The sequence below is a fragment of the Rhinolophus sinicus genome, linkage group LG12, assembly GCF_036562045.2.
Source record: "Rhinolophus sinicus isolate RSC01 linkage group LG12, ASM3656204v1, whole genome shotgun sequence".
Taxonomy (NCBI): domain Eukaryota; kingdom Metazoa; phylum Chordata; class Mammalia; order Chiroptera; family Rhinolophidae; genus Rhinolophus; species Rhinolophus sinicus.
The window spans coordinates 15,014,304-15,028,652 of NC_133761.1; the positions used below are offsets into that span (position 1 = coordinate 15,014,304).

A 14,349-nucleotide genomic window follows, 5' to 3' on the forward strand; every position below is an offset into this window, starting at 1 on the left:
TGTTGTTATTGTTGTTTTTAGATTCCACGTATAAGTGAGATCATGTAGTATTTGTCTTTCTCTGTCTGACTTATTTCACTTAACATAATGGCATCAAGCTCCATCGATGTTGTTCCAAGATGTTGTTCTTAAATTCCCACAAGTTCTTAAATTCCTAGAGTTTGTTGCCATTAAGATTCAAACCCATTGAGATTTATAGGCGAGAACTGGGTTCTCTTCTTAGGCTATTTTATTTGAAAGTAAAATGAAACAGGAAACCTGATGCAAGTGGTATGGCAGAGGGCCTGAAATGCATTGAGAAAGTCCCAGGAAATCCTCCTATTTTTAGGAATGTAGAGGGTTTCATCAAATACAGGGGCTGGTTAAAATAGGTCCACACTAGGACTCACTCTTTAGTCCTCCTGTTAATTGTCAGGTTTGGAGGGCAACTGAGGTGACTCAGGAGACAGCTTTGAAGCCACTGACCTGAAAGCTGAAGGTCAAGGTTAATGTTCCTTTTTTGTGAGTTCAGATGCTTTGGAATTTGCTTCCCTGCAGGGATAATCTCACTGGCTCTCTCTCTCTCTCTCTCTCTCTCTCTCTCTCTCTCTCTCTCTCTCTCTGTTTCAGAAGCTCTTTTTATAATTCATAAACCATAAAATCCAGCCTTTTAAACTGTATATTTCAATGGTTTTTAATACATCCACAGAGATGTTCAAATGCCACCACTGTGTAATGTTAGAATGTTCTCATCACCCCAAGCAAAGCTTCATGCACAAAAGCGTCACTCCCACATCACCTGACAACCACTAACACACTGTCTTTCTCTTGGATTTGCCTATTCCAGCTGTTTCATGTACATGGAATCGTACAATATGTGGCCTTGATATCTGGCTTTTTAAAAATTTAGCATGATGTTTTCAAGGTTCATCCATGTTGTAGTAAGTATCAGGACTTCATTGCTTTTTATTGCTGAATAATATTTCATTGTATGAATATGTCCCATTTTGTTTATCCATCCATCAGTTGATAATTCTGCTATGAATATTTATGTACAAGGTTTTGTGTCAACATACGTTCTTAGTTCTCCTGGGTATTTATATAGGAGTAGAACTGCTGGGTCATATGATATCTTTTTTTTTTTTTTTACACATTCTGAGAAATTGCCAAACTGTTTTCCAAAGTGACTGTACTATTTTATAATCCTACCAATAATATATGAAGATTACTGTTTTTCCTTATCCTCCCCAACACTCATTATTATCTTTTTAATTTTAGCCATCCTAGTGGGTATGAAGTCGTATCTCATTGTAGTTTTGATTTACATTTCCCTAATCGATAATGATTTTGAGCATCTTTCCATGTACTTATTGTCTATTTATATGTCTTCTTTTGAGACATTTCTTTGGAAATGTCTACTCCAATCCTTTGACCATTTAAAAAATTGGGTTTTGTATCTTTTATTGCTGAGATGTAAGAGTTCTTTGTTTATGCTGGGTACTAGACCTTTATCAGATATATGATTCATAAATATTTTCTCCCATTCTGTGAGCCATCATTTCACTTTCTTACCGTTTTAACAATAATGTCTTCCAATCCATGAACATGGATATATTCTCACCTATTTAGGTCTTCTATAATATATTTCAATGGTGCTATCTTATTTTCCATATATAAGTCTCACACTTCTTTGGTTAAATTTATCCCTAAGTATTTTAGAGTTTTTTTGATACTGTGGTAAATGTAATCATTTTCTTAGTTTTATTTTAGATAAATTGTCCATTGCTAAACATATATTAAAAACAGATTTTTATGTTTATTTTGTGACATGCAACCTTCTTGAATTCATTTATTAGTTCTAATAGTTTTTTAAATAGATTCATTAGGATTTGCTATATACAAGATCATGTCATCTGTGAATAGAGATAGTTTTATTCTTTTCCAATTTGAATGTTTTGTTTGTTTGTTTGTTTTTCTTGCCTAATTGCCCTGGCTAGATGTACAGTGTTGAATAGAAGTGGTGAGAGAAGACAGTTCCTGAGAAGTTCCTGAGAAGTCTTGTTCCTGATCTTAGGGGGAAAGCATTCAGTCTCTCGCCATGAAGTATGATGTTAGCTGTGAGGTTTTTGTAGAAGTCGTTTATCAGGAGGAGGAAGTTCCTAGTTAGTAGAATTCTCTAGCTATTGTTTGATTGCAAGGGAAACCACAGAAATGGCAGTTTTGCTTCCTCCCTGAGAGGGTACCATTGTACTATAAAGCATGTGATGATGCCATTCCAGTAGAAAGCATAAACTTCCTTTTTAGTGTGAGTTGAAACATAGTTCTTGAGTTGAAGCTCAAATTCTTGGGGCTTTCCAATCCAAATAAAAGGTCTTTATTATTTTAGTTGAAACCTGTGCCTTTAAAGCTGTCTTCAAAGTGCTGGTCATTTTCTCTTGAGGTTAGAGAGAATGAGGAAAGAGTGGTTCATAACATTTCTAACTTTAATTTACCTATAATCTCACCATAAGTAAAATGACTTTTCCTAGAACCCATGTCATGACAAAGCACTTCTTATGTGCCCAGCAGTCTGCTGAATGCTGAGAGCATGATAGCAGATGATGTAGTCTTTATCTCCCTGGCTGTGATAATGGCCACTATTTGTGTGTTTTCTGTATTTCAGGCACTGAGCTACTTACTTTACATGCATTGTATCATTTGATCTTCATATCAACCCTGGGTGACAAGAACTATTATTACTTTTGTTAAAAGAATTCCAAGTTTTAGAGAACTTAAGTAAGGTCTCATGACTGAATGTGGCAGACCCAGGTTGTTTGGATTCCAGAACCCAGATTCTTAGTCCTTATATCATGTCGTTTCTTTCTCCTTTTCTCAGGGAATTTATGCTCTTGTTGCTGAGAGAAGTACTCAAATAAAACAAGGACGCTTAGAGAGACAAGGGACAAACGTCTTGGGTAGAATCCACAGTTTCTTGAATTGAGGATGGTGTAGTGAGTGTGACAGTTGAGGGGGGATTGTTGTGAAGATCCTGAGCTTTGGGGAAGGCTGTGGATTGATGATAGTTTGGAGGAGCACAGTGGAAAGAGGAGACTTCAGGGCTGAGACACTGCGGGAGGAGAAGTGTGGATGGAGAAATGGGCTTGGACTCATGGGGGGAAGAGCTTGAATAGGTTAGGAGTTTCTGTCCCTCATCAATGAAAGACCTGGCCCGGGGGGCAATTTGCGCCAGATTTTAGGGTATGTGTAGGTATCTGAATACTACAACAAAGGGCTGGATTTAGAAGAGTATTTAAATAGTGGAATTAACTTAGTTATTGATTGTTTTCATTTGTTCGTTTTCACAAATTGTCCTCCTTGAATTTCCAGATTTCTGAGAAGGTGCTGTAGGGAGAAGGGAGGTGGCTGGTTAGTTGAGAACCAGACTCTCTATCCCACTGAAAGTGGAGCCACTCCAAATTTCAATGTTGGTATTCATTTTGAGATTTCATTTGAAAATAAGGTTTTCATGCTCAAAAAGGGGTTATAAACCACTCAGTTAGCCAAATAACCCTGCTTTACAGATGAAGAAACGTGGGTTTGAAGTGACAGCTAGTTAGTAAGAGAGCAAGAATTCAAGTTCCAATTCAAGTTTTTTGATGCCAAGTAACTTCATTCAACAAACATTTATTGTCTGGCTATTATCTCCCAGCAAAGATGCAAAGCTCTGTTGAGTGCAGTGAAGACTGGTCCCTGCATTTGAAGATACCCAGAGGGCTAGAGATGCTGAAATAGAGATTACAGATGATTTGGGAGCAGGGCAGGGGAGCCTATTGCATGGGAAGGGCAAAATCGGGGGTGGGGGGCTTCACAGAGGAGTGGTGTTACCTCACCTGAATCTCCATGAGTATGTTGGAGTTGCCAGGGAGATTAGGTAGAGAAGGGCATTCTAGGCCAGAGCAACAATATATAATAAGGACTGAAGGTGTGAGAGAGCACAACTTAATCAAGGAATACCACATATTTCTCTAATTAAGAAAACTTACCATTTATTAATCATTCTTCTGTGCCAAGCATTGTGCTAGGCAATTTACATGGATTATTTCATGTAATACTCTTAAGAATCCTATGAACTGGAGACCAATGAGAAAAGTGAGCCTTGGGACAGAAAAGGGTCATGTAAGGTTTCATAGTTAAACAGTGGTAGAGCTGAGATCTGAATCCAGGGAGCTTAATTTCAGATTTAGTGTCCTGGGTGCCTTGCTAAGCAGTTTGGATTTTATCCTCTGGGTCAGTGGTTCTCCAACTTGCATCAGAATCACCTGGGGGGCTTGTTAAAACGTGGACTTTGGGGCTCTACACCACCCCCGTCCCCCGCCCCAAAATTCTGATGGAGTAGGTCTGCAAAGGATTTGCATTTCTCACACGTGTTCAGGTGATTCTAACCCTACCAAGCCTAGAATCACACTTTGAGAACTCCTGTGATTGGCAGCCATTGGAAGGTTTCCAGTTTGGAAGGAAAAATCATCAGATTTGCATTTTGTGCAGGGCTCTCTGGGCAATGAATGGGAGCGAATGACAGGTTGGTTAAGAGAAGACTCAATGAAATGGTGTTCGGAAGAGGTAGAGAGGGCAAAGGAAGAGCAGTTATGAGATGACTTTCTAGTGCGTGTCCAGAAGCTTGAAGCTGAAGGGATGAGCCTAAAAGTAATCACAGAAGAAGATAATGTAGGTACTAAAGTACTCAGAGAGCTCTGTTAAGTGATGGCAATCATTGTGATTAATAACTAGAACCTATGGTGTCTGATTAGAAACGAGATGAAAGGGTTGCAGCAGAAGAAAAAATAATGTTAAGGTTTCCATGAAAAGAAAGGAAGCTGGGAGGGTGAACGGGTTGTTTAGGGAGCTGCATCTCGGATGTGTCGAGTTGAGGCCCTTGTGTGGTATAAGAGAATGACGTTCATGCTGTAGTGGAAAGAGGAGTGAGTTGCCTTTGGGGACCTGGTTTCTAGACATGGCTCGATCGCTTGTCCTACCACTTTGGAGCTGGCACATACTCGTTGAACCTCCATTTATTTCTTCATCTGCAAGCGGAGTTGATAATAGCTTCTCAGCCTGCCTGTATAAGACGGGTACAAAATGAAAGTCTTGGGCCATGTGGGGGAACTTTTGGTACAACAATTTTCTCTCATCAGACACCCTTCCATTCTTGATCATGTATTCCACAGTCCACATTAAAAAGTGGACTTAAAGATGTGAACTTTCAGGAGACCCACACACATGCTGGTGAGCCATCTCGCCAAAGTTACAACCTTCTTCCATTCGCCTGGATATTTAGCGTGCAAGTTTCACAGTAGCACAAAAGAAGCAGACTTAAATTGAGTTTTGAGTTTTAAAATATGTTATTATAATCTAGATTTAGGAACAAAGCTGAGTTCTTTCCTGGCGGTAATTCCTTTTAAACCTCAATTACGGGTAAAAGTCTTTTCAGTGTTTCAGAGTCCAATATAACTTTACTTTCAATCAGAGTTTTAAAACTCCTGACAAACGTTTTCAAGCTCCTAGCCATAGCTCTTCTTTTAATTATTTAATTCTAGAGTGTTAGCAAATGGATACATATATCTACGTCTTTCTTATAAGCCAATTACAACTTTAGAAGCGACTTTCCCAAGTATGTAGTTGGTCATTGTTAATTGTTAAATAGTCATTGACTCAGGAGTCACACTGAACACGCCCCTGCCCCTCCACCCCCGTACCCAATTCATTAACAAGTCTTTGTCCTAACACTCCCAGTTTTCTCCCTGTCCACCACCACCATGAACATTTTGGTGCTAAGTATCACTCTCTTTTGTCTGGACCACTGATATTGTTTCCAAACTGATCTATTGCATCCATTCTTGACTCCCTCCACTTCATATCCATACGGTACAGAGATTAATGCTTCAAAATGTGATTAAACTTCCACCTGCTTCAGCCCTTTGAAGCCTTTCCATTGCTGTTAGGATAACAGCAATACCACCTAATGTGACCATTGAGGCCCCCGTGAACTGGCCTCTGCTAACCTCTCCAGTTCCATTTCACTCCGTGTGAACTTTTGCTCTCCCTGCACTAGTCACGCTGGCTGCCTTTTCATCTCATGCATGTGCTATGCCGCCACCCTACACAGAACCTTTGCATATCCGTTCCCTTTGCCTAGAACCTTTTCCTCCTCTTATCTAGTTACGCCCATTTCCCTTCATATCACGGCTCAGTTGGTTCTCCATGAAGTCTTTTTCTATGGCCCTCCTGACTAGATCAGCCCTGAATTACAGTAGTTCCCCCTTCTCTGCGGGTTTGCTTTCCACAGGTTCCGTTACACGCAGTCAATCTCCATCTGAAAATATGACGTGGAAAATTCCAGAAAGAAACAATTCATAAGTTTCAAATGGGGTGACTTTTCCATTTATTTCCGTGTCTGTTTGATGAATATGGAGGGCAGAGGACTATGTTTGGTTCAGCTCCCTCTGTATTACCAGTGCCCAGAGCAGAGCTTGATACACAGTAGGAGCTAATGAATATTTGTGCAATGGATTATCATCCTTAGAGAGGGGGGATTGTCTGGTGTAGGGAGCTTATGCTTGGATTCCATTGGGGGTAAATGTAACGCATCGAAATTTACGATAGGAACTGAAGTCACTGACAGATGTGACAGTGTTGATTTCAGCTCTCAATTGTGTAATAACTAATAAATAGCACAAATCCTGTTTGCCTTTGAGTAGGCGTATGCTATGTCTCCAGTGGAGAACCCCCTGGGAACGTAAATTGCTCACAGAACTTTGCATCTGTGGTTTAGCATCTTAAGTGGTGTCTACTTTATACACATTTGCAGTCCTGGATTACGGGAGCAATTGAGCCAGCTTGTTTCTCTATTAGCTGTCATAATTTTCCGCTCCGTTTAGATTGGCAAAAGACTGTTGTCCAGTTTTTATTCTGAATGTTCTAATAGCCCTCAACCCAAGCAGAACTGAAAAACACGGCTGAAGTCAAAAGCTTTTAAAATAAAATAGGAAGAATGCATGTGGGTGTTTTCCTTACGTTCACAGGGCATCTGCTGTAGTTATTGCTATAGGATACTGCTGAAAATTCAGGTGGTTAGTCATTGTCTAGCAGCGGCGTCTTAGAACTATTCTGGGGACAGCACGAAAGTCCACCTAAGGCATGTTAATTTTGCCTCATGAGAAACTGGATGTAGATAAAATTTGAATCCGTTCCTGAAAATTTCGTGATTAACCACAGGAGACAAGAATGACAACCCTCAATTACATATCTTTCAGATCTCGCTGTTAACCTCAAGCCCTCTTACCTTAATCAGAGCTTGGGAACAAGGATTCACAGAACCATTTCATGAAAAGGTAGACTGTGCATTTGTATAAATGCAACTACTGTATTGCAATTAAGCAATACACACACTGCTGCTTTGTGCCACCAGCAAAGTAAATAAAAGACTGTTCTGCTGCTTACATTTTGGAGATGATGTCCGTGGAGGAGCAGCCATGGTTTGTCATGAAGAGATTTAAACCTTAATGTCCAATTAATAGTAAATACTATTAACAATATATTAAAATTACATTATGAATTAGACCAAGCAATTCATCATTCAGAGCATAAACACATTAACTCAGAGTAATTTATTCTAATGCTCCATGTCTCTAAATGTGGTCCTTACATTCATTACTTGCATCAGAATAAACTATTGTGCCAGTTTTTGTCTGGCCCCCTAAAATCCCCCTTCCTTCTCCCCACCTTCTAGATCTAATGAATCAGACTCTTGGGGACTAGGCCAGATGCATCAACATTTTAAACAAGCTCGCAGGGTGATTCTTATGCCCAATAAAGCCTGATTAACCGCAAGAGTGATTTCTAGAGCCTGAAACTGTCAAAGATTTGTTTATAATTGTAGGTTTTCTTCTACCAGGGGGCAGTGTTTTCTGAAATACAGCTGGGTTAGTTAGTCATGCTGAAAGTTAATTTTAGTTTTTCTCATACACTTTCTTGTTCATTGACCCAACCATGGATAACGTTATACTGCAATCTTCAACAGGAGAGCAGGTGGACTTTCTTATTTTGGTTTTGTTATAGAAGGGTTTGGACTACCTTTTAGCCATTTCAGTTGAGCTTCTAGACCTATCGTATGCATTGTCAGACCTTTTGGTTTTCTTAGTTTTAGACAATGAGCAGTCATTGTATTTTGTAGTTAATTGATGCCCGAGGTAGGGACGTTGGTAATCCTGACAATTAATGTGTAATGATGACTTGTAGTAAAATTCTGGTTAGCTGTGGTGAGATGGTGTGTGTGTGCACGTGGGCACATGTGCGCTTGTGTGTATGTGTCTGTTAATGAGTTCCATCTTCATAATGACCTGATTGAAGATAAAGTTCTTTGGCGGAACGGTGAACAGAAATAGTGACTGAGCTCAATCTTAGATAATTGGTAACAAGTGCTGTACAGAAGCCAATTATGGGTCAACTTGGCTATTACACTTAAACCCCCGCCACATTGCTACTCTTCATGTCAAAAGATGAATGAATGATGTTCAGCTTCTCGGTCTAATTTTTTTTTTCCCAAGGGGAGCCTTTATTGTCCTCAAGCTAAGTTTCTACAATCCAATAGACAGAATCTAAAGTTGTTGGACACGAGCAAGAGCTGAGGAAGTTGGGCAGAAGAGGAGGCAGGGTTTTTTTGAGAATATTTGCAATGCCGTGGCATCGAATGCCATCTCAGGGCTGTCTTGAGGGTTCCCTTTGGGGTTTGTAGTGTGTGTCTGTAAAAGCAGGCCTGCATCTCGAAATTGAACATCAATAGTAGAAACCTCTTCCATGGGGTTAACATCTTTCATAAGCCTTGCCTAATGCCCGACGCCAAATCATTTCAGTATGTCCCACAGACTGAAGCGAGAGACGTCTACAGAAAAATGCATGAGTGTGCCATCTCTGCAAGAGTGCAAAACTAAAAGCATTTGAGAAAGGCAACTTAAAGGTTGGCCGTGTGTTTTCTTTTTCTCAATGAGCTGTTACTAAACTCTAGAATATATAATGAAACCCAGGCTTACTGTGCAACCCACTGTAAACAAGTTCTTGCGTGTGCACTATCGTGTTTTATTTGAGCACAGCCACTGCTCCGTTAGTAATTTGTTGCATGGTAAGTGGCATATTTGTGTATGTACACACATATGCTCTGTGCAAGAATGGCGGTCCCTGGGCCTGGGGAGAAAAGCCTAGGACAAGCCTTCTTCCCTCATTTGAATCCTAAAAGCGTACAATATTTAAATAACTTTCAGGTTTAGAGGCCTTGATTTCTTTTCGAAGTCTCTCTTGGTTGCCAAATAGCTTAGTAAAGAAACTTTAACTCTCACAAGAGTCTCAAAGGACACCGTTTTTTGGTGGCTGGATGATCACTTAACTGGCAACTAACCAGGGAAACAATTCTTTAAAGTTAAATTCTTGCTACCATTGAGATTTCCTTCCTAAATTCAATCATTAATAAAGCTTCCCTGTCCACTCCTCCACCACCCCCCTCACCCCCCCCCAAAAAAAAAAGCTGACAGTTTTTTGGGGAAGAGGAGGAAGAAACTGAAATTATTTTGTCCCTCCTTATAGGGCAGAGGACTTTATGCTGCTTAGCTGGCATTCCCAGTGTTTTGATAAAAGTTACTTCTCTAAACTCTAACAACATGGGGAAAAAATAATGTTATCTCTTTTGTTAGTTACAGTCTTGGGAGATTTGATGGTGAGAAATACGTGAGAAATCAGGAGTAGCTGAGACCGTGGCAAGAGGGACAGGGCCGTTTAAACTGCCAGAAAAATAAATAAATGAGAAAGACAGGGAAAGTTATTAGGTTTATAAATTGTAAAACTTTCCTTGTTTAAAAAAAGTAAAGTTGTGAGGTCGTGGACATTGAATAACTACATTGTAAACCTTAAAAGCTTTCAAAGCTGGTCAAAACCCTTTTATGGTTCTGTTTCATTTTTGTCGGATAGGATAAAATACATTTGGTTTCTTTTTTAAACACCGTGTTTTTGTGAGGGAAGGAAAATGAACATGAGCTGTTATTGGCTAGAGCAACACAAGAAACCCTCATGTTACCAGAGGAAACCACATGAAAGTGTCTGTGTGTTAGGGGAGGGACCCATAAGGGGGTGGGGAGTAGGAGGCTGATGTTTCAAGCCTCTTATGCTCAGAGCTGTGATTTGTGAACAGCCTGTGATGAAATCAAGCTTTGGACAAATCAGAGGAGCCTGTCAACCTCCCAGGTGGGATTACTTGTAGTTAATAGAGTGAGCTCAGAGCCCCAAAAAGCAGTGTCCTCAGGGTAGGCAGAGAGGACACACTGCAAAAGGCTTTCCAAGAACCCTCTGCCATGGCAGGGAGCAGCCCACTCCAGTCGTGTCAGGTAGGAGAAGGATGGAATGAGCTTTTGAATCAGTTCCTGATTTTGAAGGCTTCTGTTTGTTTTCGCAATTAAGACAGCACTGAATGGTGCATTTTGCAAGTTGCAGGCTTGGGGGGGACGATGCTGCAGTCATTTGAATGACCTGCAGATTATTCGATTTAGTCTTGTCTACTAGCTGTGTTTGACAACTCGACCTCTTTATCCCCTTAGGTAATATCCCTGTTCACTTTTGCTATTGGAGCCAATATCTGCTTAGGATTCACAGCAAATCGAGTTAAGAGGGCCGAAGGGTGGGATGAAGGCCCTCCTACAGGTAAGTGGAGCCACTCTTTGCATTTTCCATCTTTTGAAACTACTAGGTGATCGCTATGAGCTCACTAAGAAAGTCCTCTTCAAGGTAATCTTGCAGTCAGTCTAACTAAATTAGTCCTGGATTTCTCTGGAAGAAAGCCAGCTCTGTGTATCATTCAGGTGAGAGAACATGGTTTTACACAGAGAACATTTATGATTCCTTCATGATAACTGCCTATTTAATTCTTTGCACTCTGACATCCATATGTGTTAAGATACAATTAAAACTCTTGTTAGTAGACAAGGCTGAAATAGAAGAGCTGAGAACAGGTGCTGGTTTAATATTGGCGCTACATGAATCTGACTTGTCATGTGATATAGGAAGTAGTGTGTATCTCCAGAAAGTTCTGACATCAGGGAGAAAAGGTGTGGAAGTAAAAAAGACAGTGAACTGTCTTTATGAAACTTCAGAAATTTAGGACTATCAGATTAAGATTTACTTAAAATAGGAAAAACATAAAAGAGAGGAGGTGCTTAAAAGAGCTTATAAAGTCGACCTGCACTCGTTGTGTTTTCGTTTGGCGTAAAGAAAGGTAAGTTTTAATGGTGTACCTTGACTAACTAATAGAACTGAGGTGAAAGACTTTCCTTTCACAATACACTGTGCCATAAGCAGGGTGGGAATTCTTATAAAGGAGCTCCTTGTGCAGATGGAGGGGGCTTCACTGACCAGGTATTAAGTAATGAGTTGGTTAATTTCCTGGAAATTGGAGCTGCTGATGGTTTTATAAGTAAAAATTACATATTAAGTAAGGGTACTCTAGGGGGCAATATTTTCTTGACTTTCGCTGACGTCTAAGCACGTTGGTCTGCCTTCCTGTGACTTTTGTATTGCTCTGTAGTTCTTGACCTGCCCAGTATAAAAGGCGTTCACCTGTCTCTGTTTAGCCAGCATGAGCTTTTATTAACCAAGCTATGATGCATATGTCGGTAGAATTCTAAGTCTTCAAGTAAGTCACTTTTGCGTCATGCCAGGAGGTGGAAAGTAATTTTATATTGGAAGTAGTTTCGTGAGTCAAAGTGGGGTGTGGTTGGGGTGAAAAGTGAGAAAACAAATCATAAAAATTGCACCCCCAATGGAGCCAAATGGACAAAATGACTTGTCTTATGTTGGGGAGAGAGAGGGGAGTGGATCACTGGGCCAGAGACTCCTGTTTTTATTGGTAACAAATGCTCCCTTCAAAGACCTCTTTTTCTTGTTCCAGACAAGTATAACTCCCATTAACATTGTCACTGCTTATGAATGGAAGGGGGGATTGAGTCCTTAGGATGTCTCGTGGGCAAGCTAGCAGCTTGAGAGCCCATTGCTGGTTGTTTCCAATGCAGCCTCAAAGGAACTTTTTTTTTTCTGTTTCATGTTACTATGTCAGTATAGCTAAAACTGATATTAAAACCCGCTTCTTTAATGAATGTGTAAAATCAAGTCACTCATTTTCAAAGTCGACCTTTTTTTTTTTTTGGGAAAACAGTCATGCAAGTCCTGGATTGGCACCCGGGATCCATATAATTTGCTGTGTGATCTTGGGCAAGTCACTTGCCAAGTCCGTTGTGTTAGCTGTAAAATGAGGAGCAGGCCTGGATGATTTCTAATTTTTCTTCTGGATTAAAAATTAAAAAATTAAAAAGCCCATGATACTATCTGTTCTGTTTCAGTGCCTCTGAATTTATGTGCTTTCTACTTGACAACATAGAAGAGATTTATTAATCCTTGAATCTATTTGTATATTATAAATTGTTTATATACATTTTAAGAAACAGCTATAGGAACTAATGAATTAATGCTGCTTCTGAGCAAATAATATAATCTATATTATACTCTATAAAGTGAAACGATCTGAAGTATGTATACTACAAAATGTTTGCTTTTTGCATTATTTATTTACATCATAAATTATTTTTAGGCCTTTATGCTTTCATCTAAAATAGTTTATTAGTGAAAATGCTATTTATATGAAGCTGAGTCTTGGAATACAATGCCATTTAAGTCTGAGTTTTAGGATTTTGGTATGCTGGCACTCTTTTTATTTTTTAATTTTTCTATTGACGTAGCTTGTCTGGTATTGGGCGCCGTGGTTGATGTCTCCTGAATAAAGACCAGACATGTACTTTGGAAACTGGGTAACAGCTTCGTGCAGAGAGTTGAAGCATTTTTATCTTATCAAATGTAACATGTGCCTAGAACGGGCCTTTCTCAAATAAGACATATGGTTGGTTATTCTGTCAGCAAAGACTTCACATCAGAAAACCCCGGGCAGACTGTTCTATATGTATTAGAACAAGATAACTAGGAAGAAGGGCAGCCATGCCTCTATGCAACACTTTTATGTTCAAAGAAATCCTGGGAAGCTCAGTGCTTCTAGGTTTTCACCAAATAGAGGGAACACAAAGGGTGTTAACATAGGGCCGGCATCAGACTGACCAGAGCAAGATCTCCCTTTTAAACACATGCACTTTCTTGTGAAATAAACGTCGTTTCTCAGAGTTCTCAACAAGTGCTGAGAACATTCTACACACATGCAGCCCCTCAGTGCTGTACTGTGGACTGGGGTGTTAGTTTCAAGGCTGTGGCAGTGCAAACAAATGGTTATAATTAATTAACTAGCACACTTGTTAGCTGGATTTATTGTCAGGACCTAGTGATCTACTGGAAGTAATGGAGGCATAAGATTTCTTCTAGCAGATCATAAACGATCTATAGATTTTTTAGAAGATATCAGATGAGCAGAGCTAATTATACTTCCGTTGGGTAAATACAATGGGCAATCGGGTAAATGAGACGGCTCACAGAAATTTTCAAAGAAAATGTAAATAATAAGTGCACTCTAGTTGGACAGCTTTGTCCCATACATCCAATGTAGCTAGCTCAATTCACCTTTCAGATTGCGAGAGAATTGACGTGAATACAGGTGTGTGTGCGTTCATATACGTGCATATGTGTGTGTTTGTGGTGTTACGGTGGCGTCTATTTTACTGAAGTTTGTGATAGATACTCTTTCAGCCTCCATGTAGAAATGGGGTATCCTCTGAAATAATAAGCAACCTAATACTTTAAAGACAAAGGGGGATGTGTGAGCTCACGAATAGCTGGCTAAGAGACTTGAGAGCTCAGTTTCATTCATCATCATTTTTGGTGGCTTGAAAGTTTAAAAGTATGTGATTGTGAATGAAATTCATGGGTCAGTGTGAAATGACAAGTATCTCTAACAGCTTGATGCACAAAGCTTTTCTTTGTGACTCGTAGAGACAAGACAATAATAATAGGAATGAGAAGGTTCACTTTCATTTGATAACTTTAGGAATCTCATTTTACATTGAGATGGCAAAGCTATTTAAATGATGGGAGAGTAGCATGTAGGAAACTGCAAGGCTGGCAGATAGAACAGTCCTTGCTGTGTAAGGAAAGCTGTCTCTTGAGGAATATCATGTCATGGGATTTTATGTTAAATTGAATGTAGAAATCAACAGGGGAGGGGTTAAGTCAATACCAGCAGATTGAAATGATCCGAATTCGAATCTAAGGAGGGCACAGATTTTTCAGTCCTTTGTTAAAAGGGTAGTGGTTTTTCATTTATCTTCAAACTATACAGAATCCTCTATCTTGTTTGCATAAACA

General features: G+C 39.7%; 1 protein-coding gene across 11 annotated transcripts in view; it reads left to right on the forward strand.

Moving 5' to 3' along the window:
• ENPP2 (ectonucleotide pyrophosphatase/phosphodiesterase 2) overlaps positions 1 to 14,349 on the forward strand; it is a 99,070-nt gene that overhangs the window by 15,693 nt on the left and 69,028 nt on the right. For 8 of the 11 annotated variants that reach the window (XM_019715356.2, XM_019715275.2, XM_019715585.2 and 5 more), the window contains exon 2: positions 10,596 to 10,698. In XM_019715356.2, coding sequence (XP_019570915.1) covers positions 10,596 to 10,698 — 103 coding nt within the window. Of the gene's footprint in view, positions 1 to 10,232; positions 10,386 to 10,595; positions 10,699 to 14,349 lie in introns of those variants that run through there. The other 3 variants (XM_019715437.2, XM_074317111.1, XM_019715742.2) reach the window with 2 other exon arrangements.